The sequence below is a fragment of the Crinia signifera genome, chromosome 12 (genome assembly GCF_055691185.1).
Source record: "Crinia signifera chromosome 12, ASM5569118v1, whole genome shotgun sequence".
Classification (NCBI taxonomy): domain Eukaryota; kingdom Metazoa; phylum Chordata; class Amphibia; order Anura; family Myobatrachidae; genus Crinia; species Crinia signifera.
The window spans coordinates 24436875-24464092 of NC_139228.1; the positions used below are offsets into that span (position 1 = coordinate 24436875).

At 45.8% G+C, this 27218-nt stretch overlaps 1 protein-coding gene across 13 annotated transcripts in view; it reads right to left on the reverse strand.

The window, feature by feature from the left end:
* RYR3 (ryanodine receptor 3) overlaps positions 1-27218 on the reverse strand; it is a 527067-nt gene that overhangs the window by 208810 nt on the left and 291039 nt on the right. For all 13 annotated transcript variants that reach the window (XM_083167836.1, XM_083167846.1, XM_083167845.1 and 10 more), the window contains 15 exons: positions 25167-25314; positions 23916-24121; positions 21393-21567; positions 19870-20078; positions 18871-19031; positions 18659-18695; positions 17895-18058; positions 16808-16973; positions 14281-14367; positions 12494-12720; positions 9717-10521; positions 7824-8024; positions 7634-7736; positions 4909-5046; positions 1-274 (listed from right to left, as the gene is read on the reverse strand). In XM_083167836.1, coding sequence (XP_083023962.1) covers positions 1-274; positions 4909-5046; positions 7634-7736; positions 7824-8024; positions 9717-10521; positions 12494-12720; positions 14281-14367; positions 16808-16973; positions 17895-18058; positions 18659-18695; positions 18871-19031; positions 19870-20078; positions 21393-21567; positions 23916-24121; positions 25167-25314 — 3101 coding nt within the window. The remainder of the gene's footprint in view (positions 275-4908; positions 5047-7633; positions 7737-7823; positions 8025-9716; positions 10522-12493; positions 12721-14280; positions 14368-16807; positions 16974-17894; positions 18059-18658; positions 18696-18870; positions 19032-19869; positions 20079-21392; positions 21568-23915; positions 24122-25166; positions 25315-27218) is intronic.

The window sequence follows — 27218 nt, forward strand, 5'->3', positions numbered from 1 at the left end:
CCCAAACCATCAATCATGAGCATCTCCTCTTCCTTGCCCATTCTCACACTTAGTAAGGAGCGTATCTGTCCCAATGAGGCCAAGAGGTTGATGGTATCTTCCACAGAGGCAGCACTGATCGTGTAGGTCTTCCGCATAGCCCTCAGCAACTCTCCAATGCTGTCATATTGCCGACGCAGAAGGCTGAACATTATACGCACAAGCTCCGGGTCTTGAATGTGATCCTCTTGAGCCCACCGCACCATAGTTTGCGAGATGAGCTCTTTCAGTGTCGCTGGAGAGAAGTGTAGGGAGAAAAAGGAGGCTGTTAAAGGTATAACTTAAAAAATAGGCTGGTCATAAAAATACCCATATACAAAATGACATTTAACATAAAGTCCCATTTACTAAGAGGACTAGAGCACAGTCACATATGTGGTGAATGGATAATGGTACTAACACTGGCCTTCCACAATCTAGGAACCAAAGCCCAGCACATTCATCAGACAATGATGTTAAGGAAGGCGGCTGGCTGGGATAACGTCTTTACTGTGTTTACACAGTGAAAGCCGTTTTGGTCACAAAAGCAAATGCACAGGCCGGCCAAAGCACTCAACAGCAAATGAAAAATTACTCTTTAGAAGACAATCAAAAATTTTCGTAAGGAATTTTTGAAGAACGCTATCCGAATGGAGCACGTACCTGTGGGTTTGTAGGCAGTGGGGGGATAATATTTGCATTTGCGTTTTTACTTCTTCGGTAACAGTTGCTCCATCTCTGGTAGTTTTTATGACATGTAGCCCACAGGCTACAGCAATGCATTCCAGAGCTAAAAAGCAGATCCCATATAAATCTTTGGGGACTGTTTCTTTAAGTGAAAATGGGAGGCTATGGCAGATATCTGCACTAAGCTTCGATAAAATGGAGAGTGATAAATAACCAACCAATCAGCTCCTAACTTCTAGGTCACAGACTGTGTTTGAAATATGTTAGACAGGAGCTGATTGGTTGGTTGTTTATCACTCTTCATCTTATCTCTTTAGAAGCTGAAGCTTCGTGCATCTGACCGAAGGTCCTCAACTACATGCATACTTATTATCAGTGGCGTAAGTTCGTCCCAGGGGCCTGGAGGCAAGATGAATGCTGGTGCCACCCCCCCCCCCCCCATTCCCCCTACAAACTCCCAACATATATATCAATAGAAAGGTGTAACACATATGTGTATGGGGCTTGGAGGGGAACTAGTATTCATCTTGCCTCTGGCCTCCCGGCAAGGATTCGGTTCAGCAGGAGCAGGGGGAGAGTCGGTGGAGGCAGTGGATACCCAGGCCAGGCGCACTACATGTAGGAGCCTGGTGGGGGGAGGGGGGGGGGGGAGAGCCAGCTGTGACACGGCAGGAGCAGGGGAGAGCCAGGCGCACTACATGTAGACGCCCAGCGAAGGGGGGGGGGGGGCGCTACATGTGGATGCCCGGCGAGGGAAGGGGAGGGGGGGGAGCCGGGCGCACTACATGTGGATGCCCGACGAGGGGGGTGGGGGGAGAGCCCCGGCAGGGAGGAGAGCCAGTGGGAGCAGTGAAGTCAGTGCCCCTTTAGGCCAGGAGCCTGGCGGCAAATTACTCCACCACTGCTTACGGTATTATACAAAACCAGATCTTATCCCCAAATAATAATTAAATTGGATTCCCCTGTAAGCTCTCACGAGCAAGGCCCACTTTCCTCATATGCTTTCCTTTTAAAATGTAAATTTCCCTGCCACCCTAATTTATGTATTGTTAGGTGCTGCTGAACCTTGTGGCGCCATATGAATAAATAATAATAATAATAACAATAATAATAGGTAATCTCCATTAAATAATGTAACTTGTTGGTCAGCCACTAGATGTCAGTCTCATTCTCTCGCACATTACAGACCTGGAATGAAACCAGATATATACAGTATTCCTGAAAGACTGCTGACAGATTTGATTCATGCACATCTGACACTTCCAGCAAAGCCTTCAACATGCTAAGCACTGTTCAAATTTGTAAATCCAAGTTTACACAGCGGTTTATCACAATACTGGTGTTGGTACATACACCGCCCTGCTTTAGATATTGTTTATTTTACATATTCAATAATGTTTGAGGACATATCTATGTCTTACCAATGTCTCTAATTGACAAGCAAATGATCTGCAAAGTTGCAGCACTAAAAGGGGCCTACTACACACAGTGCGATTTTTGGGCTTTTGCTAAGCAATCGCAATAGATCGCTTAAAAAAATTGCCCCTACATCGCTCCGTATGTTGGGGCCATAGCGATAGTGAAGCGCGGAACTGCACATTGCTAACAACCAGTGATTAACATCCATAATGCTGGATAAATCTATTTAATTGCCGGTCATGGGACAGTGTTCTTACCTGAGAACACTGGCCCTGACAGATTGCACAGCACACAAAGCTGACACAGCACTGTATGCTGAGCGATCTTGCTGAGCATTCTGTGATTTACAGTAGCATCATTTAGAAAATCTCCCCGTTTGTAGGCCCCATAACAGTTTACGGTTTAACTAGTGATCAGTGAGGAATGCCTATATCAGTGGTTCTCAAATACAGAAAACACACCACACAACCACCTGCAATATACTAAAGAACCACAACAAAGACAACCACACTGTGAACAATTTGAATGCTTAAAAACAAACCCCCCAAAAATAAATACAGCAATTCCAGCTGCAACTTTCCAACCAGTAAGTGCAGTAATCCTCCTTACTGGATGGAAGTGAAAATCAACATAAAAGTTAGGGATGCTGGTAAGAGAGATGATGGTTTATTAGTCAATTAGGTGATTGAAATTTTTTATTACAATTCCCCTTCATAGGGGGGTATTCAGTACGTGATTCTGTCGAAACGTCCCAACAGTCGAAATCCTGGGCAGTTTTCGCTTCTCTCAACTGCAACTTGACTGGACTGTTGCTATTCAACAGTCGAGTGTCAGAAAGTCCCAAGATTGGTGAAAGCGGTCTCGGATTGTCGGAAAACATCCGAGAATCCGACAATCTGCTCCATTTCCGACAAAACAGATCCAATTAGTCATAAAGTCGGATCTGTTTTGTCGGAAACTGCCTTCAATGCTGCATGAATGGAATACGGTCTACAACAACTAGGTCGACAAGCATTGGGTCGACACCACTAGGTCGACATGCAGCAAGGTCGACATGGGTCAAGGTCGACATGGGTCAAGGTCGACACAAGCATTAGGTCGACATGGGCTAGGTCGACAGTCAAAAGGTTGACATGGGGTTTTTCACTGTTTTTTGAGCCGACATGTGCCGACAGGCGGTATTTCATGCCCTACCATCCACTTAGGCATGGTGGGAGAATAAAATAGTGTGCCCGAAGCCTTGCAAGGGGATGTGGTGCACTTCAAACTGTGTCCATGTCGACTGTGTCGACATTCGGGTCAAAAACCAGTGAAAATACCCATGTCGACCTTTTGACCGTCGACCTAGCCTATGTCGACCTAAGGCTTGTGTCGACCTAATGTCATGTCGACCTAGACCCATGTCGACCTAGTGGTGTCGACCCAATGCTTGTCAGCCTAGTTGTTGTAGACCCAACAATCCCAACCCGACTGAATAACCCCTATAGTCTGAATCCGCAAAATAAATGACATGAAGAAAACAGGTCATGTCACTGCAGGTATACGTCCTATCATTCTGGGAGAATGTTTACAGGCAGTGAATTACACTGTGTCCATACTTCAAGAACTACAGCTTTGCATAATGGGTAAACTGACCGCAGGACTTAATAGTTTTGTAATGTAATGTGAACCCAATTAATGTGATATAGGTTTGGAGGGGGGGGGGGGAATGATATTGTTGGTGCTAATAGTGCATTGCAGGGAATATTTATTCTGAGGACTAATCCAGTAATCTCAGTACTGAAAATAGTAGGAGGCCTATTTATTAAACCTGCATACTATTAATATAATGTTGGGCTGGTTGGGGGGAGGTGGCTTGTTTATGAATATTTATGCTGTTCGTGTTATATCATGGCTAATTTAAGTAATACATGGCTTTGGAAATATTCCTGTCCATAGGACTCTTCAGTTATGGTCAATGGCTCATTATCCTGCCCATTCATCTGTCACGTTAAGGAGCTAATAATATGACCGAGGCGTTTCTGGAAACGAATGCAGGTGATGAGTTCAGGGAAAGCTGTTTGGTTGGTAAGTGCGAGCAGATGGAAGCCAGGGACTTATCCCCACGTCCATCACGCTAGAAAGCTGGCATCTGTAACAGTGAAGATTTACGGCTGCACACGGAGATCTCCTCGGTATTAATACCCAATAGAATGTTGCTTAGATCAGCCCACGCCCTAGAGTAAAAAACGATTGTGAGCATTTCAATTATGCAGCCAGGCGTATGCAGAGCAGAAGGCATCCAGATCATCTCCTTGTACAGATGCTTCAGGGGTCTCAACAGGTGGCAGCATCTTCTCCACGGCCATAAACAAGCAGTTATTTTTTCCCACGAATGTCTTGCGTTATTGAAATCCGACGCCTCAAGCTGATCTTAAAATTAGCGCTGGTAGCTGACCGCTGATCACGTTCTGTGACGCACTGAGTTTGGGAAGGCTTACTGTCACCCTAATTTTTTTATTTTAGTTTACCTTTAGATATTAGCAGAGATTGCAAAGGATTAACCTACAGTGTCGGTTGCCTTCTGCACCTGCCTATCTACGGACACGTCGCCAATAACCCCAGGCGTCAGGAGATGTTATGTCAAGGGGCTTAAACCACTATAAACACTTCCTCTCATGTGGTTTATTCATTTTGCATAAAACATAATATCTGCTGTATAGTTGCCACCCTTCTGGCACCTGGTTTTATTATTCCTACTGGTCATTATTTGATTTTACACGAGTGGTTCAGACGGCGACGTACTTGGAGACTTCTCTTCCTCCTCCGCTGGGTCCTGTTCTTCTGTCTTAGGTCGGCCCTTAATTTTGTACACCAGTTTTCGAAGCCGTGTAGTCCATGATGTATCTTCTTCCGCCTCTTCTTCTTCCTCAAGCGGAATGCCTTTATAATAAAAAAGGACATTATATTACGATGCAGTAATACACACATGGCATTAATCAATCTTTAAAATCACTGACTTAGCATCGTATGATGGTTAACACATAAATTACCTTTACTGACACTTGTCTATAGTATGGTATTCTGCAGCCTGTATGTAAAGGGCCCTACACGCGTAGCATCCCCGATGAGCGTTCTGAGCGATGCTAGATTGCTCACAACGCTCAACAAGATCACTCAGCACACAGCGATGTGCCAGCTATATGCCCACATGGATAGTAAAAGATGAAAAAACACCATTTAAAAAAAATGTAGCGCTAATGACAATCCCGCCCCAGAATTATAGCGGTTTTGTAAGGAAGGAATTTCCATTGCTGCCAGTGCTGTTTTATATATTTTGCTCCCATATTTCCATTAACGTGTCCCCAAAAGGTATTTATTGGGTTTATTGTCACTGCTGCCCTCCCGCGATCTGCCAAATAGCAGTCTCATAGAAGAAACCAAATAGTTGCGCAATTTTATCAGTGTGCAAGAGTCTTTGGCGCACATAACAAATACAGCACATTACCGAATTGGCAACATTAGAAATCCTCTGTATCCTCTCTGAAAGTATGTTCTCTGCTCCACTAAATTCCCAAACCACCCCACTGCGGTGCACTGTCTCGGGCACCGCTAACCTATATTATTTTCTTTCCCACCACACTTCATATAGGCTTGTTTATCAGTTATCTTTCTTTGATTACAATTACAAATACTTAATTTGGGCCTATTAAAGCTGCTGTATTCAGGGCCTGATTAAAAGGTTCCAGATTAATATACATTTAGCTCCCCTAATACACATGTAGCTCCCCTTTTAACCCCTTGACTGGTGGGTTTTTCTGGGGCAGGACATACCTACCAGGGCATGTTTTTCCTGCCCCAGAAATACCCACCACAGATGGGGTAGACCACTCCCCCTCCCCATCCCTCCTGTTGCCCCTACACCTCTGCTCCGGTGATCGTATGCCAGAGTTTCCCTGTCACCGCCATTCACAGCAGTAACCAGGCGGCAGGCTAAGGGATGTTTGAGGGGATTCGGGCTCCCAAACTTTCCCCTGCAGGGCCTGCTGCCGGCGCATGCACAATGCAGCGAATGGCGGCGGGGACAGCGGCAGAGGAGGAGGAGCAACAGGACGGGAGCGACTGCTGTGGGGGTGCCCCGAGAGGTGGTGCACACCTGTATATTGGTAGTATACCCGGAAATATTCTGGGACAGCCCGCTACGGCAGCGCAGCTGAGCTCGGAAAATTCCCAGCCATACCACTCAAAAGGTTAATGCTACTAAACACACGTGTATGGGCGCTCAGGAACTCACCAGTTATACTGTCCACGTGTAAGTAAGGAGGGTTATACAACTGGCATGTAGGATCTAATGCTTGTGGCGTGTAGCACAATGTACATAATGTAATGGTTCCATCAGTAAGTTACATTGGCACGCACTCGCCGTAAGAACTTTACCCCCCACAGTACAGGGGGTAAAGGTCATAACAACAAAAAAAAAAAGGGTACAGGTCATAGCTAAAAAGCATGGAATAAAAAATTAGGCCTTAATTGTATTCCATGGTTGTCACCTGCAAGGTCCCATCCCGTCCCATCCGCCCCCTTGTCCTGGCACCCCAGGCTACATCCTGACCAGCTTATTGGCTTATTTGGCAATGACTGCATTATTTATTAGAAGGATTTTTAAACACAGGGAGAATTGACTTCATGACACATGGGGCGGTATTCAATGTGAATACCGGCGACGTGCAGCGAATCCTGTTTAGGATTCGCTGCACATTCGCCACTGCTCGCTGCGTTCCGGAGCCTCGCCAGCTCCGGTATTCAACGAGTCAGGGGCTCGCTGCCCCTGACCGGCGAATTTGAGCTCCTGCGGCAGACGCCGCAGGGAGCCTGAGGACGGTGGCAGGCAGGGAGATGGAAGTCTCCCTGCCTGTCCCAGAATGTTTGAGGGGGGGAGGTGGGCTCCCCGGGTGCCAGGCAGCACAGGCTGCCCCCCGGGGGTGCCAGCAGGGGACCGGGTATATTCACTACACCCGATCATGCATATGTAATGATCGGGTGAAGTGAATATATGAATATCTAATGAGCGGCTTGGCTCCGGCCCCCTGCTGGCTGGTCTGTGTAAAAAAAATATATATATTTTTTTTTTATTAAATATATATTCATGTGCTTACAGCACATGAATAAAAATAGCATGCCCCTCCTCAGAATAAAATTCCAGATTTTTTGACACCAATTGTAAAAAACAAAACACTTTATTTTACAAGTTCACCTTCCACTTCACCATAAAAAGATAGCAATTGCTACTCGGTGAATCATGGCGAAAAAAACCTTGAAATGTATTCGCCATCTGGTCATTGAATAGGGTGATTCACCGTTTTAGTCAGAAATTCGCCTTACAGCACAAAATCGCCATAAAAACCTGGCGAATCAGCCTCATTGAATACCGCCCATGGTGTTCAGTGTAGCAACTTATTGCATCTGGTAAAGGATCAGGCGTTTGCATAAATCATTTGCAAGACTTTCCATTAAGTTATAATATAATTACCACAGTGCATGAGAAGATCCTCATGGAACTCATACAACTCATCTCGAATCTCCTCTGGGCAGGGGCTGTCTTCTAGTTGTTGGAAATTCAGAAGCATGTTAATCTTTAAATATAAAAGAGACATTAGTTAATTAATGTGCTTGCTCAGACCTGCTGGAAATGAATGGACTTTCTTTGGTCATAATATTACCTGTTCCTGCGGAGGTGAGCGGAACTCCCTGGTTTTCTTAGCAGTCAGAGCCGCAGACATGTTCAGTGCTAGCATCAGTTCATTGTAACGGAACTTCTGATTGTACTGTAGCTTTGATACATAGTTATCAGAGAAGGAAACGATGGATTCTACGCGGTGTTTCAGCTCACAGTCACAGAAGTGATGAAGAAGCTCACACATCTGAGGAGAATAAGAGCATGTTGACACTGGTATAGGACGTCATGTGTGGCCGAGTGACTGTAGTACTGTATGTTAATCCAGATAAGACAATGGTCAATCACCACACAATCTTATTTTAAATTTATGCTATAGAGACAGCTAAGGAGCTAGAGCAGGGGTGGCCAACCGGTCAGAGGTAAAGAGCCGAAAAATATCGGTAGTCAAGCTAAAGAGCCGACATCATGCATGCGCCAGAAAAAGGGGCGTAGTCTATTTTGACCCCTTGGGTGGGTGTGATACAAATATGCCTCCAATAGTGCCAGATACACATATTCCCCCCACGGTGCCAGGTATGCACCACACATTGCCGGGTATGCCCCCACAGAGCCAAAAAGCTGGTATGACCCCACAGTGCCACAAACTGCTATGCCCCCACAGTGCCACAAACTGCTATGCCCCCACAGTGCAAATTTCCCAGCAGCAGCACTCACCATTGTTGCTGCTGCTGCCAGGCGAGGAGAGGACAGTCTGGTGTCTCCCTGCAGTCTTCCTGTCATGTCACCGATGGGAGGAGAGCACAGCACACCGCGCGTCTCCTTCCCCCTCACTTCCCTGTGACTGGGCCGCCCACCAATCGAAGCTCGCTGGCCGGCTCCTGATTGGCTGCTGGCCCACGAGCTCTGATTGGCGGACGGCCCACTCACAAGGATGCACAGTAAGGGGTAGGAGAGATGCGCGATGCGCACTCTCCTCCCCTCAGAAGGAGAAGGGATTCCGGGAACCGGCAGCAGGGGGGACTGGGACAGATGGTGGACGGCGGGCAGCAGTGGTAGCAGGAGCCGCACTTTACAAGGGGGAGAGCCACATGAGGCTCAAGAGCCACAGGTTGGCCACCACTGAGCTAGAGGTTTAATATTTATACAATGAATCGTTCTTCTGAAAGCTAAATCTAACTGAAATCTTATGCGGCCTACACACGGGGAGATTTCTGGGCATCTAGTGAGATCGCTTAGAAAATGCCCTGAAATCTCCACATGTGTAGGTCTTATTCATTTTCTCTTCTTTGCTTAAGTAATTACTCTAAATCCTCACTTAATTAGGGGTATTCAATGCCCTGACGGTGAGTTATGGCCACATAGAAGTGCCCATAATTTGCCGTCGGGGTATTTAACACTCGTCTTTTGCCTCCTCGTCTGTTCCCTGAGTGTGGCCATTAAAACCTTGCCATGTAAGGGGATCCTCGCCAGCCTCTCACGGTGAGGATCCGGCCCCATCATTGAATACAGCAAGGCGGTTTCACTGTAAAAACCCACTCGCCAGCAGCATTGAATACCACTAAATATGTGGATCTATGTGAAAGTATATGCTGACTGCATGTGCACGGGACTACATAACCCTTGTAGTGCCTTTTAAATAAAAAAAACACGAATAATTAATCGAGCTTACAAATGACTAGAACTTGAGCAACTTATTATTGACAGTAACATCTACAAACTGAATCCACCATAGAAATCAGGTTTTATGGCCTCCATCCCTAAAATAACATCTAAATACACCTAAAATAACACCAAAATTCTAGGGGGAAAAAAAGTCTGTCATTTATTCAAGTGTGAGGACCCGAAACATACAGTTACGTAGAATGCTTCAAGGTTATCATATAGAAAGTAATAACCCATCTAAACCAAACCCAACAAATTCTGGATAATAAGTCACCTGATGTTTAACAGATTCTGGGAGCCTGGTTTGCAGTAAACCTTTAACAGGAGCCTTGACATCTCTTGATGCCTTCTCCCCAGCTTCCACAGACTTTTCCTCATCCTGCGCCACCTCCTCCTTATCGCAGTTCTCTTCTGCATCCTCCTCCTTGTGGTCTCCAAAAACATTGGGATCGATAAGCAGCAGAATCTGACGCACGTCCTCATCCTCAAAAACTCCCATGATAAGGAGAGTGGCAATGAGCTTGAGTATTGGCACAAACTGGAAGTCCGCTCTGCCCCCCACCGGGTCCCGGATGTGGTCACCACTGCTTTGCACTGCTTCGGTCAACATGCTAATGGCTTTAGATTTGAGGATATCCACCGGGATTTCTGGGCCATGTTGTTGCCGCTCCTCACCCATCAGTACAAAGCAGGGTGCTGTGAATCGCAGATCAGACTTCAGGCAGGTACTGCAACCCACTCCGGGTAAGCCGTGTCTCTTAGACTCATCAGGGAACAGTCGGATCTGCCGAGTCTCATCTGTGATGGGAATAATAAACTCATTGTTCATCATAAGCTTGCCCTCCTTAGCAGACTCCAAGTACATGCTGATGAGGAGATTGTAGAAGCCGGAACGCAAAAGGCCAGGAAGGTATTGGTTATCAATGGTGTAGAAAAGCTGGGACTGGTCCACATGGCTACACAAGGCGTGGGCCACACGGTTATTGCCCAGCGCACATGCTGCACAGTACAGCTTAAGGGTGTGGTAGTGAAATTTCATCAGGTCTTCCTGCTCCGATAGTTCCAAAATGTCAATACACCTGATCAATAGTCCAAAAAAAAACAAAATCAAATGTTGATTAATATAAAGAAATCTACTACAGTACAAAGTAACGTGCAAACATTTTAAAATGAGAACTACAGTATACAACTTATCCTTTTGGACCTATCTGCTGCCTTTGACACTGTGGATCACCCTCTCCTCCTCCACACACTCCAAAACATTGGCCTCTCTGGCACAGTCTTCAACTGGTTTTCCTCTTACCTCTTCAACCGTTCCTTCTCAGTCTCTGCCTCTGGCTCTACCTCACCACCTTCTATCCTTCCTGTCGGGGTCCCTCAGGGTTCCGTCCTTGGCCCCATTCTGTTCTCTCTGTACACCTCCTCTCTGGGTGCACTCATTAACTCCTTTGGCTTCCAATATCACCTCTATGCAGATGACACCCAAATCTACCTCTCCTCTCCTGATCTGTCCCCCACTGTTTTCTCTCAAGTTTCCAACTGCCTCGCTGCCATCTCTACCTGGATGTCTGAGCGATTTCTGAAGCTGAACATGGACAAAACCGAACTTATTATCTTTCCCCCACCCAGAGCTATGCCCCCTACTAATATCTCTATCACTGTTAACAACACCATCATCTCCCCTGTTCCCCAACTCCGCTGCCTGGGTGTCACTCTTGACTCCTCCCTCTCCTTTGCACCCCACATCCAAGCCCTGGCCCATTCTTGCCGGTTCCACTTACGCAACATTGCTCGCATCAGGCCCTTTCTCTCACAGAGTGCGACTAAGCTGATCATCCACTCATTAGTCATCTCACGGCTTGACTACTGTAATGCTCTTCTCACTGGCCTCGCTCAATCCCAACTAGCTCCTCTCCAATCTGTCCTCAATGCTGCAGCCAGGCTTATCTTCCTCTCCCGCCGCTCTAACTCTGCTACTCCCCTTCAACAAAATCTGCACTGGCTTCCATTCCCCTACAGAATCCTCTTCAAACACCTCACACTCACATACAGGGCCATCTCTAATTCCATTGCTCCATATATCTCTAACCTCATCTCCATTCATACACCCTCCCGCCCTCTACGGTCAGCTGACGACTGTCGTCTCTCCTCCACCCTGATCACTGCTTCCCAGGCTAGAGTCCAGGACTTTGCCCGTGCTGCACCCCTTCAGTGGAACGCACTCCCTCGCTCCATTAGACTCTCCCCGACCTTGCAAAGCTTCAAACGTGCACTGAAAACTCATCTATTCATCAAAGCGTACCCTTCCACTGCATAAACCAGCTGGTTCTCCGACCCCTTGCCTGTTTACATCCTGCTATCTAACCACCACCCCCTCGCTTGCACCTCTTGTAATCTGTCTGTCTCCCCTTCCTACTAGATTGTAAGCTCCTCCGAGTAGGGCCCTCTTCCCCCCTGTTGTCAAAGCCCACTTCTCTTCACATTTCACTCACAGCTCTCCTTTACTCCAACACTCAGTGACCATCTTCGTCTGCATACTCATCTCCATCATTGGCCTCAAGCCTCTAGTTGTATGTTGATTGGGTCCTCACTACTTACATTTACGCTGTAATGTGTATTGAACTGTGTTGCTCTTTATTTGTACTGTATTTTTGTTATTTATTCAATGTTATGCCAAGTTTTGTCTCCCTGTATTGTTCCTTTGTACGGCGCTGCGAAACACTTGTGGCGCCTTATAAATAAAATTATAATAATAATAATACAACTGTATGACTACTAGAAGTTCAATAGTATTAACAATGAGATTCAATCTTAAATTTGTATTTCTATGGAGAATTCTTGTAAATGTTATTATTTATTATTATTATCCTTTATTTATATGGCGCCACAAGGGTTCTGCAGTGCCCAGATAAGTCAGATCTTGTTCTCTAAACAGCTCAAACTATACTTTACCCACTGCCTTATACACATATTAGTTTATAAATAACAGATAACAGTTATTTTATTCCTGGACATTAAACAAAGAGCAAACAACTTTAATAGGAAAATGACCTGTTCTCCTCAGGTATATGCAATGCCATCATCTGCAGGGGCTCCAGACACTGCACCACCCAGCCGTGACGTTCGCTCACGCGTTCCGTCTCCACTTTTAGGAAAATATTTGGCATTCGGCTCCACAGGACGGGTGTAATAGACTGCACATCTAAGCGAGGTGGACACTGAGGCACTGGGTTCTTCTCCTCACTCTTAAACATTCCAGCTGAAAGGGGCATGGAGTTCTTTTTACCCCAAATTTAGAAAACAAAATAGTTGTTAAGCAATGTAGTCTATTAAAAAAAAAAAATCAACAAAGTTCATTAAAATAATTCCAAATCTCTGAATACATTACACGGTACTTGTGTAGTTTCACGGCGGCAGGCTACGCTGATAACGTAGCTTACGCTGCCGCTGTGAACAGAGCCGAATTTCCCATTAGGCACGTGAGGCACCGGCCTAGGGGCGGCACATGTTTGGGGGCGGCACTTGGATGCCTGTGATAGTACTGTTAGCCCAAAATGTACCAATAACTGCAAAATATCCACTGTACTGTACCATATTCCATCTTAAATAGAGTGCAAATGGATAGGACATGCAGATACTGCCCCTATAAACTGTCCTACTTAGTATACATTATTGTTATGCCTAGGGGCACCCTCATCCCTAAATCCGCCCCTGGCTGTGAAACTACACAAGTAAGGCAGCCGTTGGGTTATGATGATAACGTAGCTTATACTGCCGCAGGCAGCTGTTGGGCTACGCTATTAGCGTAGATTCAAACATAGCGTAAGCTGCGGCAGTGAAACTAAACAAGTACCCATTATACTTCAGATATTTTCTACATTTACTGAAAAAATTGTGAAATAATTATTGTACAATGTAACTACCTAATACCCCTTTTGCACCAAAACACCAGGTCCCACTCGGATTTTTGGACCCAGCTGGGTGCGACCCGGAGTTTGATGCCTTTTACACCGGCGGCTGCCCGGGAAACTTCCCTGCCACACCCCCCAGGCGGAGGCATCATCTCTGAGCGCCTGGAAATCCGCCAGACGGGACCCCTGCAACGTTATAGCCGCGCTAGGCTGGGCTGCAGCTTACCTTGGGGCTGGGCTGCCCCCAGCCTAAGTGCACCCCTTAGCCCCCTGAAGTGAATGGATGCCGCACACAGGAATCCATTTACCTCCTCGCTGCCTCCGCTGCTGTCTGCACAGTACAGCAGACAGCAGCGGAGGCTGTGTGTGTGCCCTCCATGTTGACGGTTGGACGCTGCGGTCTGGAGGTTGGGCTTCCCCCATTGCTTTAAACGGGAGTTGGGTACCCATTTACACTGCCCTCTACCCAGATCCTGCCTGTGTTCTACCCTGGTCAGAACCTGGGTAGAAGTCCTTTGTAAAGGAACACGGGTAACCCCTTTTACACTGCCGCTGACCAGGGTCCACAAAAGAAAAACCCGGCTTTTTGCGGCGGTGTAAAAGGGGTATTAGGCAGGGGTGGCCAAACTGGTCCTCGAGCTCTACCAATGGTCCATGTTTTCCAAATCTCCTAGCCGGTGCACAGCTGTAATCGTTATTAACTGTCACATTGTCAAATCTGCTGCATTCATTCCTACTAGAGATCCACAGGTTGCCTGAAAAACATCAACTGTTAGTAGATCTCAAGGACAGGTTTGACCATCCCTGGTCTAAGGGAACTATGAAAATTTTATTTGCAACTAAGAAAACAACGAAAATGAAATTGAGACTATGGCAGGCAAAGAATACTATTAAAGAAAAAATAAATACAATAAATAATAATAATACCTTTAATTTTCCAAGTTCAAACTGGAATAGATTAGTGCTAGTCGGCTGCAGGAAGACTGCTGGGAACAGCTTGGTGTTTGGTTCAACCTAACAAGTTAAAAGGATTTATTTTAGTGAAAACCATCATCTAACACAGTGTAGTAATTCCCTCTAAGTGAAGTGTTATTCAGACTCAACAGGACACTTCCAGTTATCTAAGCGGGAAACCATATTACAAATTGTGTGGTACGGATCTGCCAATAATGTCTGTTACATTAATGGGTTTTAAATATGAAAACTTACACCCACAACTATAATCTTGATAAATAATGGATAAATTATGATATAGGTTGCAGCGAAAGATGTCAAGTGGGGCCCAAAAATGTGTTTGGTCTACATTAAAGTATTCACTTCTCGAATGACAGCAATGTGTATATACTGTACAGCAAACATAATACTGTATGTACATATATTTAATGTATCCACATAATGAGTGCAGTTTAGCACACACTGGTCCGGCTCTGCTATGGAAGCTGCAACTATCCATGACATTCTTTATAAACACTCTATGCCCTGGAGCTCAGTTTGTTTAATCAATTAACTTGTAATGGTTTCTTCTGTAAATCGTATTGCTTTCTAGAAAGTATTTTTGCTCAAATATAACAAATATGAAACATAAAACTCAATGGGACATTATTACAGGATATTGTAGTACACAATACGATTTAAAGACTTAAGGCCCCCAAACACTAGTACGATTTACATGCAATTTCAGTGATAAATTGCATGTACAGTGCTCAGATGTACATGACAAGAGGTGCGATGCAATGTGCATTCCTGTGCGCATTGAATTGCACCTCCTAGATTGCACCCCCCAACCCAGCGGCTGGTCTCACTCCTCCAACAACAGCAGAAGAAGACGGGGCTCTGGTGGTTCAGTAACCCTGGATGCCTGCTGCCGCACACTGCCGGTGCCTACACACCCCCAGCGATTCCACTGCACGGAAGCAGGTCTCGCCCCTCCCTCCCTCCTCCTCCCAGCCTGTGCAGAAGCCACAAAGAATCACTTTATGAGGCTGCTGCTGACACTGGCCACCAATGCTTAGAATATTTAATAATTATTATTTTTTATTTGCAATCAGCCCGCCACCCACAGCCCAGGGGTGGCGGGGACCGGCCCGGGCTTCAGCCTGGGTCTGGGTTCCCCTTGAGAGGCAGGGGGGGCACCTTTTATTGGTGGGGTCCCAATTTCCCCAGGGACCTTGCGTGGGCTGACACCGCTGGCTGCCTGGTGCTGGTTATAGAAATATAGGGGGACCCCAGTTTACCCCCCCCTCTGTATTTCTGTAACAAGGACTGGCTCAATGAGCCCGGGGCTGGTTATAGCCGGACACGCCGTTTTTATATTATAATTTATTTCTATTTTATTACATTATACAGAGAAGCCTGCATGGATCTGACTAATCCGTGCAGGCTTCAGCCACATACGCCTGAAAAATTAGTATTTTCCAGTTGTATTTTTTGCTGAAATACCGGCCGAATTCAGCAGTACTATTTAGGCAGCCCCCCTAGCACCCTGTAGTACAGCCCCCCTAGCACCCTGTAGTACAGCCCCCCTAGCACCCTGAAGTACAGCCCGTCAGACATGGGTTGACAAAATGCATGCATTATATCTGATGAGAAATAAGCCCTCCAGTACAGAATCTGACATGGAGTTCAATGGAAATCTCATGCAATTTCAAGCATCAGATAAATTGGATTCAGTATTAAATCCCGGCAGTCGGGATCCCGGCGTTCAGAATCCCGACGCTGGAATCCCGATCGCCGAAATCCCGACAAGGGGGGGACGTGGATCGCCCCCCCTCGCGGGCCCGCTGCGCTCGCCACGCAGCGGGCCCGGTGCCTCGCTACGCTCGGCACAATAATTTATTCTCCCTCCGGGGGTGTCGTGGACACCCCCGGAGGGAGAAAGTGTCGGGATTTCGGCGATCGGGATTCCAGCGTCGGGATTCTGAACGCTGGGATACCGACCGCCGGATTTACACTGCATCCCGATAAATTGCCCAAGTGTATGGTCACCTTTAGAGACACAAATTAACAAAATAATATTTATATAGCACTTTTCTCCCAATATGTCTCACAGTGCTTTTTACATTTACACCTGCCTATACAGCACAAAAAAAAGCGTAACAGTGTATATTAGTGAAATGCTGAGGGACCGCATAGCATTTTTTGGGTGTCCAAAAAACGCCCCCCAAAAAAGTAGTGAGCGACCATCAAATGATTTTTCCTCCTTGGAGCCGCAATAATGTTCAGTTACTCAATGCGCAACATATCCCAATATAACACCTGAAGTACTTTACTAAACAGAGAAAACCAGCAGTCTGCTATATCTTCAATGTAATCCTTATTATCACTTAAAATTCAAAATACACAGAAGCCGATGCTGTATGTTGGAATGCACATTACCGGTCTACTAAAAAGCAGAAACTTATTAGTAATTACAACAGAAGTTACACACGTAGTAATAATAGTAAGAAGAATATACCTGGTAGCAGGTCCCAAGATCTTTCCCATTGGCTGTGAATGACAGTAGCCCCGTGGCCAGATCAACAAGGCACCCAATTTCAATATCTACACTGCTACGACTTGACCTCTGTGAGCCAGTGGAGAGATCACCTCCCCACACCATATAACAGTTGCTACGTTTAACACTGAAAGTTGCAAAGAAAACAAATGATAAAAAAAAACAATAAATAGGACAACAGAGTCAGTAATGATATCGCCTGTAGAGAATTGTATACTGCATTCACTTGTAATATGTATAGTGAATACATAATCCCGTTTGCTATAATGGGGCCTACACACAGAGGTGCGATTCCACAAATTTTGTAAGCGATCTGCTTAGAAAATGCCCCTACATCGCTCCGTGTGTAGGGGCCATAGCGATAGCGATGTGCGGCCCCACATGTCGATATAGACCAGTGATAAATATCCTGCATGCAGGATAAAGGTCCATACACACTGGGCGACTATGCCCAGCGTGTATGGACAGCGATGATGTCAATCATCGCTGCGGGGAAAGCCGCTCAGTGCATACACACTGAGCTGCTTTCCCCCTGCCCGGCGCCGATGGAAAGGGGAGGACGGCGTTGCATAGTGCAGAGCTATGCAAAGCCGCCCTGAGAGCCGCTCATCTACTGGTATAACCAGCAGATGAGCGGCTTTCCCAGGGATGATGCGGGAGCGCGCACCAGTGCTCATCGCCGGGCCACTGGGCGGCTTTGAGCTGAAAGCCGCTCAAACAGGCTGTTTTGAGCGTCTTTCAGCTCAAAGTCACCCAGTGTGTATGGGCCTTAACTCTATTGAGATCGACGGTCAAGGCCAGCGTTCTCCCCAGAGAACACTGGCCCTGAGAGATCGCTCAGCACACAACACTGACACATTGCTGTGCACTGCTGTGAGCTGAGCTATCTGCATGATCTAAATTGCTCAGCAATGTCACCCCGTGTGTAGGCCCCATTGGGATAAAGCAATTGATCAAAATAACAGATAAGGAGAGAAATGCAGATCCACCCAACCTGGACCAGCATGCCGCAGTTTTGGCACATCTACACACAACAAAAGGGTCGTACCTTTCATGTACCCGGCCTCTCTCGTCACCTAAAGTGACAGTCACAGTGCAGTTCTTGCTCAAGTCAAAATTTTCACTGTAGAAGTGGTAGTCAGGAGTCACCCATCCAACCCATACAGAAGATGGATCTTGACCAGCAAATATTCGAACAGAGTAATAATACAACTAAAAAAAAAAGAAAAATGAGTACAGTATGTAACAACTAAAGCTTAATCATACAAAGGATTCTTAAACAATGAGTGCTGCCAAAATAAGAAAGCTAATTCTATTTAAATGCAGTAGTATATTAGTAGTGGTCATTATAGCACCATGCATCTTTCAAAACCCATGCAGTTACTTTTTCCTGCCTGGGGTGTCGCTCTCTGCTGTGGTGTTTCCAGGGCTGCCAAGAGGGGGGGGAGCGGGTACTAATTACCCGGGCCCGGGCTTGCTGGAGGAGCCCGGTGGGGGCCCTGGTATGACCCCCCTCCACCCCCCCTTCCCCCTCCGTCCCTCCCAGGCAGCAGCACACACCTACAGCATGTGCTGTGCTGACAGTAGGCTCAGCATGAGCGTCTCACTGACTTTCGAGAGCTCATGCTGAGCCTGCTGTACCGGGGCCCGGCATACCTCTCAGCTGCCCTGGGTGCTTCTAGCAAAGGTGCTGAAATACAGAGCACACTGTGCTAGAAGCCCCACACCAGAGAGCGACACCCCAGGCAGGGAAGTGGAACTGCATGACACTTTACAGTTGATAACAAGCAATAGAAACGATTAAGAACTCACAGCGGTGGTGTGCGAGGATGCTTCTTGAAGTTGGTTTCTAAAAACAAGAAGTAAAATATTAATACATGTTAATTTTCATGTTTACATTTATAGAAAGGTTTTCATTCTGCCTCTTGAACCTATGATTGATGACCATTGGTGGCCGATTGATAAGTGGTTTGCATTTGGTGAAGACCTAAGCAGTTGAGAATATGGTCAGCAAAGCACCGTACCGTTTCTGGAAGTGCTCCTCATTGTTGAAGGCGGAGTGGAACTCCACCGGCATACTCAGTCTGCAGTAGATCATATCTTCATTACTGTTTTGAGTACCGAAGGTCTTGTGTGTAACTTTCAAGCTTGGCGGACTTTCCACAGTCCCATCTTTCCTCATCACCTGAAAAATCACAAAGTCCAGGTGAACAAATGAAACATAACCAACAGTTATTATCCATCAGAACCAGAGGCAGAACTCTGGGAGGCAATGGAGTCAACTGCCGCCGGGCTCCTGCTCAAAAGGGGGCACCTTACCTCCTGCAAGTTTAAATCAATAATTTAAAAGCCAACGATATTGCTTCTGTGGCTGAGTTCTTAAAGATATATCATCCACCCATCCGAGTTCTTAAAGATATATCATCCACCCATCCATCTTTTATATAAGGTTATATAGGGGTGTGTGTGTGTGTGTGTGTGTGTGTGAGGGGGGGGGGGCACCAATATGTATCTTGCCTCCGGGCAACTGGAACGAACTTACGCCACTGATCAGAACCAAACTGGCTACTAAGCTAAAAGATTCCCTCTGACACTCCACTGTGTGATTTAAAATAAATGCCCTGTGCCCTCAGAGGTATCCACATACTAATAAAACTAATCCAATGGCGGAACTCACAGGTCCCTAAAATAATGACTCAAATTCCAATTTAGTCTATTTCGATCTATATTGAGCATTTTTTGTACTTGTATTTTGTATCAATTTTTTTTGAACCATTGATAGGCATCACCACTATGGGTCACATGTTTGTGGTGGACCAATCAGTAAAGGGGGCAGGGCTAAGCGGCACATCCAGGGTTGGGCTAAGCTCAATGCGCGATCATCCCTTTAAAACAAAAAAATGAATGGAAGAAAGAAAGAAAGATATCAGAGTGACCTTCGCCTACAATGGCAAAACACTAGACGTACAGTGAAAATACTAGTGAATAATTCAGATTGCAGGGCAAGAAGATCTCTTAATTACCTCAATATGAGGATGATCTTTTGGCACATTGACAAATGTTGGTAAGCGTTTGCTGAACCACATGGCAACGTCTCTGTTCATATTGACAGCAAAGGGTTGGAAGCCTTCCTGCAGGCCGCACATGGTGTAATACTTGAAGGTGCTGGCATCTTTTCCAAAGTTCATGCGACCAATCTGGGACAACCCGAGGGAGCAGACGGGAACAAAACCTGCATAAAACATGCACAGGAAAGAAGACCGTGAAAGGTTGAACAGATGGCAAGCTCTGCAGGAAAATGTGTTGGTGGATCTTCAGTCTTCTTGTCATTGTAGGACTTAATCTAACGCATACAGAATGATTATCAAAAAGGACATCAGATTGCTGGCAGCTCAAATCTTCCTTGTTCACTAAAAGACATTTCATCGTGACGAACTCCCGGATCAGCAAAAAAACAAGGCACATAAAAGACATTGTAAATGTATTCTGTTCACCACGCGGGTGTCCTGCCTGTATCGGTTGAGGACTATGTTACTTCATTAAAACAGCTCTCTCAAAACCGTCTGGCTGTAAGGAAACTACTTGGCCAACAACCAGAGATCATTTATTGCATCTAGTCATTAGGCAAATGTACTGTCATGGATGAATTAGTTATATCCATTTAGTAAGTAAAGAATACATTATTGTTGGAAATGTGGACTTTCATCTATTTAAGCAGCAATTAACCTGCTGGTTTCTGATGGAATATGACAGTTTGCAGACAAAACAATTCTACAGGCATTTATCAATAAGACTGTTTAACAGATTAAAATTTTATTTTCCATTGTACACATAATGGGGCAGATGTATTAAGCCTGACGAAGAGATAAACTGGAGATAAAGTGGAAGGAGATAATGCACCAGCCAATCAGCTGTGTTTGAAATATGACAGTTGGGAGTTGATTGGCTGGTGTTATCGCCTTCCAATTTATCTCCACTCTATCTCCAGTTTTTCTCTTCGCCGGGGTTAATACATCTGCCCCAATGCACCCTAGAACCTGTTTCCACCATAAACACTCTATTTATTGTCCCCTGATGCTATTACTGATTACTGTGTAGTCTTTAGCAATTTACTAAACTGTTGTCGCGTTACGAGAGGTGTGACCCGGTCGCTTCCAGGTGTCACTTTTCCAGGGGGCTACAACAAATTGCTGAATCCTCCGATGTGATAGGAGTCCGTTGCTGCAGTGAGACATTAACTGACAGAACTAGACTCTTGTCACCAAGAAGCAGCCAGCAATGCCAGACTTCACACGTGACCAATAACCGTCAGGCTTGGTGGAAACGGTGATAACTTCTGACTTGGACCCGGGCACTATAATGATGTCTATACAAACCCTGCTCTGCAGCTATACTTATCAGCTGTAACTAGTGAGGATAAAGGGATGTCTTAATGAAGGGCATCAACTAATATTTTGCCTAGGGGCGGCTTGACCCCTAAATTTGCCTCTGCCTGTTACTATTGCATAATATCATTTTAGTTGGAATTTGTAAATGCATTACTTACCATTCTCAATCTCAAAGTCAGCAAACGCCAGCTCAGAGCCTTGATTGGTGATGAGAAGTTCCCCATTTAAAGTGAAGATCATGGATTTATCCTCCAAGTTAATCATGGAACCAACCACGTCTCCAGGCTGCCAGTTTCGACCAAAGAAAGAGCTTCCGACGTTCCAGCACTGGCCCTGCAAGAAGTCATACATTAGTATTTCTGATATATATTGATAGAAGTAATGTACTATGCGGTTGAGTGGATTCAGTATTGAATCCCGGCGGTCGGGATCCCGGCGTTCAGAATCCCGACGCCGGAATCCCGACAGCCGAAATGCCGACAAGGGGGGGACGTGGATCGCCCCCCCTTGCGGGCTCGCTGCGCTCGTCACGCAGCGGGCCCGGTGCCTCGCTACGCTGGGAACACTAATTTATTCTCCCTCCAGGGGTGTCGTGGACACCCACGGAGGGAGAAAGTGTCGGCATTTCGGCGGTCGGGATTCCGGCGTCGGGATTCTGAACGCCGGGATCCCGACCGCCGGGATCCCGACCGCCGGGATGGTAACTGCATCCCTGCTGGGTAAATAAGTAGAATATTAAAGGTTCTTCTGTTGGATTAATGTGCCGGACACTGCCGATAAGCCTTATCGGCAGTGTCCGGCACATTAATCCAACAGAAGAACCTTTAATACATTACATAAGGGGATACAATCATTTGGTCTACAGCATTATGGTCGACAGTCATTAGTTTGACACCATTAGGTCGACATGGGAAAATGTCGACATTGGGTATAGGTTGACATGGGAAAAGGTCGACATGGTTCTAGGTCGAATGGTCATTAGTTCGAAAGGTCATTAGTTCAACATTGTCTAGTTCGACAGTCAAAATGTCAACATGGGGTTTTTCACTGTTTTTTGAGCCGACATGTGCCGTCAGGCGGTATTTCATGCCCTACCATCCACTAGGGAGTGTTGGGAGGGAGAATAAAATAGTGTGCTGAGCGTTGCGAGGCACGGTGCCCGACGCATTGCGAGTGCACCGAGCGATGCGGTGCACTTTATACTGTGCCCATGTCAACTGTGTTGACATTCAGGTAAAAAAACAGTGAAAAACCCCATGTAGACCTTTTGACTGTCAACCTAGACAATGTCGAACTAATGACCTGTCGAACTAATGACCTTTCGACCAAGAACCATGTCGACCTTTTCCCGTGTCGACCTAGACCCATGGCGACCTAATGACTGTCGACCATAATGCTGTAGACCAAATGATCCCAACCCGCTGATAAGTTGGTGTGTTGGTAAATATATTAAAAAACAATTGTGTGTATTACAATTGAGTTTTTTTCAAACACCATTGCTACTATAGTATTACCACAGGGTTACCGTATTAAGGGGATGAAGTTACAATCCCGGCGGTCGGGATCCCGGCGTTCAGAATCCCGACGCCGGAATCCCGACCGCCGAAATGCCGACACTTTCTCCCTCCGTGGGTGTCCACGACACCCCCCCTGGAGGGAGAATAAATTAGTGTGCCGAGCGTAGCGAGGCACCGGGCCCGCTGCGTGGCGAGCCCGCAAGGGGGGGCGATCCACGTCCCCCCCCTTGTCGGCATTTCGGCTGTCGGGATTCCGGCGTCGGGATTCTGAACGCCGGGATCCCGACCGCCGGGATTCAATACTGAATCCGTATTAAGCACTGCTGAATACTACTGGCAAAGCAATCTCCTTCTTTAAAGGACAAAACCATTTACATTTGGGTGAGGTGTGTTCAAACTGAAATCTAAATTGCGGTGTAAAAATAAAGCAGCCAGTATTTATTCTGCACAGAAACAAAATAACTCACGCAAATCTAATTCTTTCTGCATATTTTACATCTGCCCCCTGCAGTGCACATGGTTTTGTCCATCTAAGAAGGATTTTGTCAGAAAGAGTGAACTAGAATAAGGCCCATAGTTCCTATCACTTAACTTTTATCCTGCCATGGAATTCCCCCTTCTCTGCGCTCATTACTGGATTGTGCAAATTATATGCTGTTGTGCACTGCTGAGTCGTTCTAATTGTTCATTAATAAACTGGTTAATTGAATGCAACCACTTATACAAACCACCTAGACATCAAGTGAATTAAAGTGATTTTGAAGCAAATCTAGCCCTGGTAGATTTATTATTATGATCTTCATAATCATTTACTTATGAAGTGACAGCATATTCCATTGGGGTTTACAACAGTAAGAGAACATTATTAAAACAATACCGGGTATTAACAGACAAATAAGTAAAGGCCCGGTCACTGAAAAGGAGGAAGTTTAACTATCTTGAGTTCTTATTCATATCTATGTAACCAAATACATTTATTGGGGTTTCTTAGTATATAATAATAGTGTGGCAATACATCATTCTTGTAACATTATCAAATTAGTTACCAATGAAATAAAATTTCACCCAAATACAAGGATTGGCTAAATTTTTAACAAGTTCCAGAACTGCATCAATGTCCTGAGCTGCTGCCTGTGTTTTTGCTAAACTGTAGAAGCCACTTACTCTGCTTCCTTCAAATACAAACGCCCGATCATCTGCCCCAAGATCAACATCCGCTCTACAGTTCGGCCTGGCCCAGCCGACGCGCATGTCGCCTCCAGTCACCACTTCAAACTCAAAATACCACTGCCCAGATTTGACGGCATAGGTCTGCTCCACTCTGAAGAAGCGAACTTTGTCAATTCCAACTCGCTCCATCATTTGGTCAGCTGTAGAGAATAATAGCAATTACACACAAGATCCGGCGTATGTTAAGATTTACTAGCCAATATTCAGAACAAGGACGGAACAAATAAGTTACTCTCTAAAGGTGCCCCTACACTAGTAAGATTTATCTTCAGATCTGGCTGGTTGGAACAAAAACATGGTTATGGATGAGTGACAGTTTGTCAGTTTTCCAGCATTTCCAAGCAAATGGTCAACTGTCATTTGCTCTCATCCATAACCATATTTTTGTTCCAACCAGCCAGATCTGAAGATAAATCTGCGTGTGTATGGCCACCTTAAGTTCAGGCGTTTGAGAAATGACCAGGAATTGGCAGTATTTGGAAACGACCCATTCGAGCCCAGCTCTTATTCTAAAAGCTCAAGATCAATTACTGTTGCTACATTACTGTAAGTCAGTGGTTCCAAAACTTTGTGGAATCACGGAGCCGAAGAACATCAACATTTTTTCATGGCACCCCTGGGCCAAACATTTCTTTTATTGAAAAATACAGAAAAATAATTCAATAAAGTAAATGGTTTTTAGCCATGATCCTTAAGTTGCCCACACATTAGAATGATTTTTTTTTTTGCCAACTGTCCGATTTCTGACCGATCAGCCGAAAAATCTGCTGATTTTTACCGGTAATTGGCCGTGCTGCATTAAAAAGATCAGAAGATTTATCAAAAGATCCATAGGAATGTACATGGGATCTTAAGAGAAATCTGTGGTGAAGGTGTGCGCTTGCCTGAAATCTTTTGTCCAGGACGGACAAAAGATTTCAAGGCTAGTATATGCGCACATCTTGAGATCGCAGATCTTTCTAGTGTGTGGGCACCTTAAGGGTCAGTTATGTGGTAAGGGACAGGATTTGCTTCTGTTTGACCACATATGTTATGAATAACTGCTACCAACACTTGAGTTGACTGTTATATTGTCCATAAATATTTTAAACTGGTCCTGGACCTAGTGCACCCCTGTAAGCATACTGAGGCACCAGAGGGGGCAAAGGCACACAGCTAAATAAATTGTAAGCTGCTCTATCTTACTGATTTCTTGGTCTGGTGGCTCGATGTTATAGCCATATCCAATAAATGTTCTCACAGCCTCACGTAGGCTATCTCTATTAGATTTCTTCGTTCGTTCATCTAGTAAAGCATATGGCACCAAGCGAGGGTTACGTTTATTCTTCAGATCCTACAGAAAGAATACAACAAAGTAAGGTACTTGTGTATTATCACGGCGCCCCCGATATTGATCGTGCAGTGTTTTTATCGCATCGCATGCCATACAACCGATGGCATGCGATGCACCGCGATTTTAGACCCCTATTCGATTTAAAATTGTATAAGCACCCTAATGGGTGCTTACAATGTTAAATGCACCCCACGCCACCCCCCACTATAAACGTGAACCCGAAGCGTGGCGAGCGCAGCGAGCCCGCGAGGGGCGGCAGCACTCGTCCTATGACCTTTTCATACCCCCACTATCCACGTCGGCGTGGAGTTGATTTTATATAGTGTGGCGAGCGCAGCGAACCACCGAGCCCGAAGTGTGGCGAGCGGACGCATATACCTGTGAAGTTATGCGCGTCCGCTCGCCACGCTTCGGGCTTGGTGGCTCGCTGCACTTGCCACACTATATAAAATCAACTCCACGCTGACGTGGATAGTGGGGGTATGAAAAGGTCGTAGGACACGTACCGCCGCCCCTCGCGGGCTCGCTGCGCTCACCACGCTTCAGGTTCACGTTTATAGTGGGGGGTGGCGTGGGGGTGCATTTAACATTGTAAGCACACATTAGGGTGCATTTAACATTGTAAGCACCCATTAGGGTGCTTATACAATTTTTAATCGCATCCCATCGCATTGTATGGCATTGTATGCCATATACAATGTCATACAATTTTAAAATTGTATGACATTGCGCGATATCGCATTGCATACCATCGTATGCCTTATGGTATGCGATGCGATGGGCGCCGTGATAATACACAAGTACCCAAAGTAAGACTTGAGAATGTTACAAATACACTAAAATTGCTTATGCTTACTTAAATAAAGTGAATAATGTATTGCTATTATAGGTTACTCTGTAGATATTTAAAATACAGTAATCTCTAGAATACCATACAGTTATCTCAAATATGTAGTGTCCAAATAAATACTTAAATATTGACACTTAGGGGTAAATTGTTAAATTGATACCACTTTTACACCAAAACACCAGGTCGCACCCGGGTTTTTGGACCCGGCTTCAACCCGGGTGTGACCCGGCGTTTGTTACCTCTAACACCAGCGGCCACACCGGCAAACTTCCCCGGCGCCCTCCCCCCCCGGAGGAGGCGGTTCCTGAGCCGGTGCTTGGAGATGACATCATCTCCAAGTGCCGGGAAATCCGCCAGCTGGGACCCCTGCAACGTCATAGCCACGCTGGGAGCAAGCCCAGCTCCAAAGTAAGCTGCTGGGCTGCCCCCAGGATACGTGCACCCCCTAGCCCCTCAAGATGAATGGATGCCGCACACAGGCATCCATTACTAAGAGTTCTATTGAAGATGCAATGTTGCCCATAGCAACCAATCAGATTCTACTTCTTATTTATGTATCACCTTCTAGAAGATAAGAGATCTGATTGGTTGCCCATAGCAACAACCAATCTTCAATAGAACTATCATTTTAGTAAATTTACCCCTTAATTTTGATTAAAAGTCTTGTGTTTAAGTAACAGAGAATCTCTCTCTAATGGGGCGTACACATGGGGTGAGTGTGCTGAGAGATCTGAGTTATGCTAGATCACCAAGATCGCTCAGCACACAACGCTGCACAGCGGTGTGAGCAACTGAACAATTATTTGTAGCCTGCGAATGCGTCGCTGCTGGAATGCACACGTGCTGTGATTAATGGTCGGTGGCAATGTTGATTCAATTCAAGTTATTTAAAGGGAGCAACAGTATTGTGTGATGTGAGGGGGGGGGGAGTGTATCAGCCTGCGATTATGATCCTGCCTGTAGGAAACCGGTCTCCAGCGTCTCAGTTGCGGCAGCAGGTCTGAATGGCTTAGAAGACTCCCACTCAGGAAGTTGATGTTCGCCTGATCTGCAG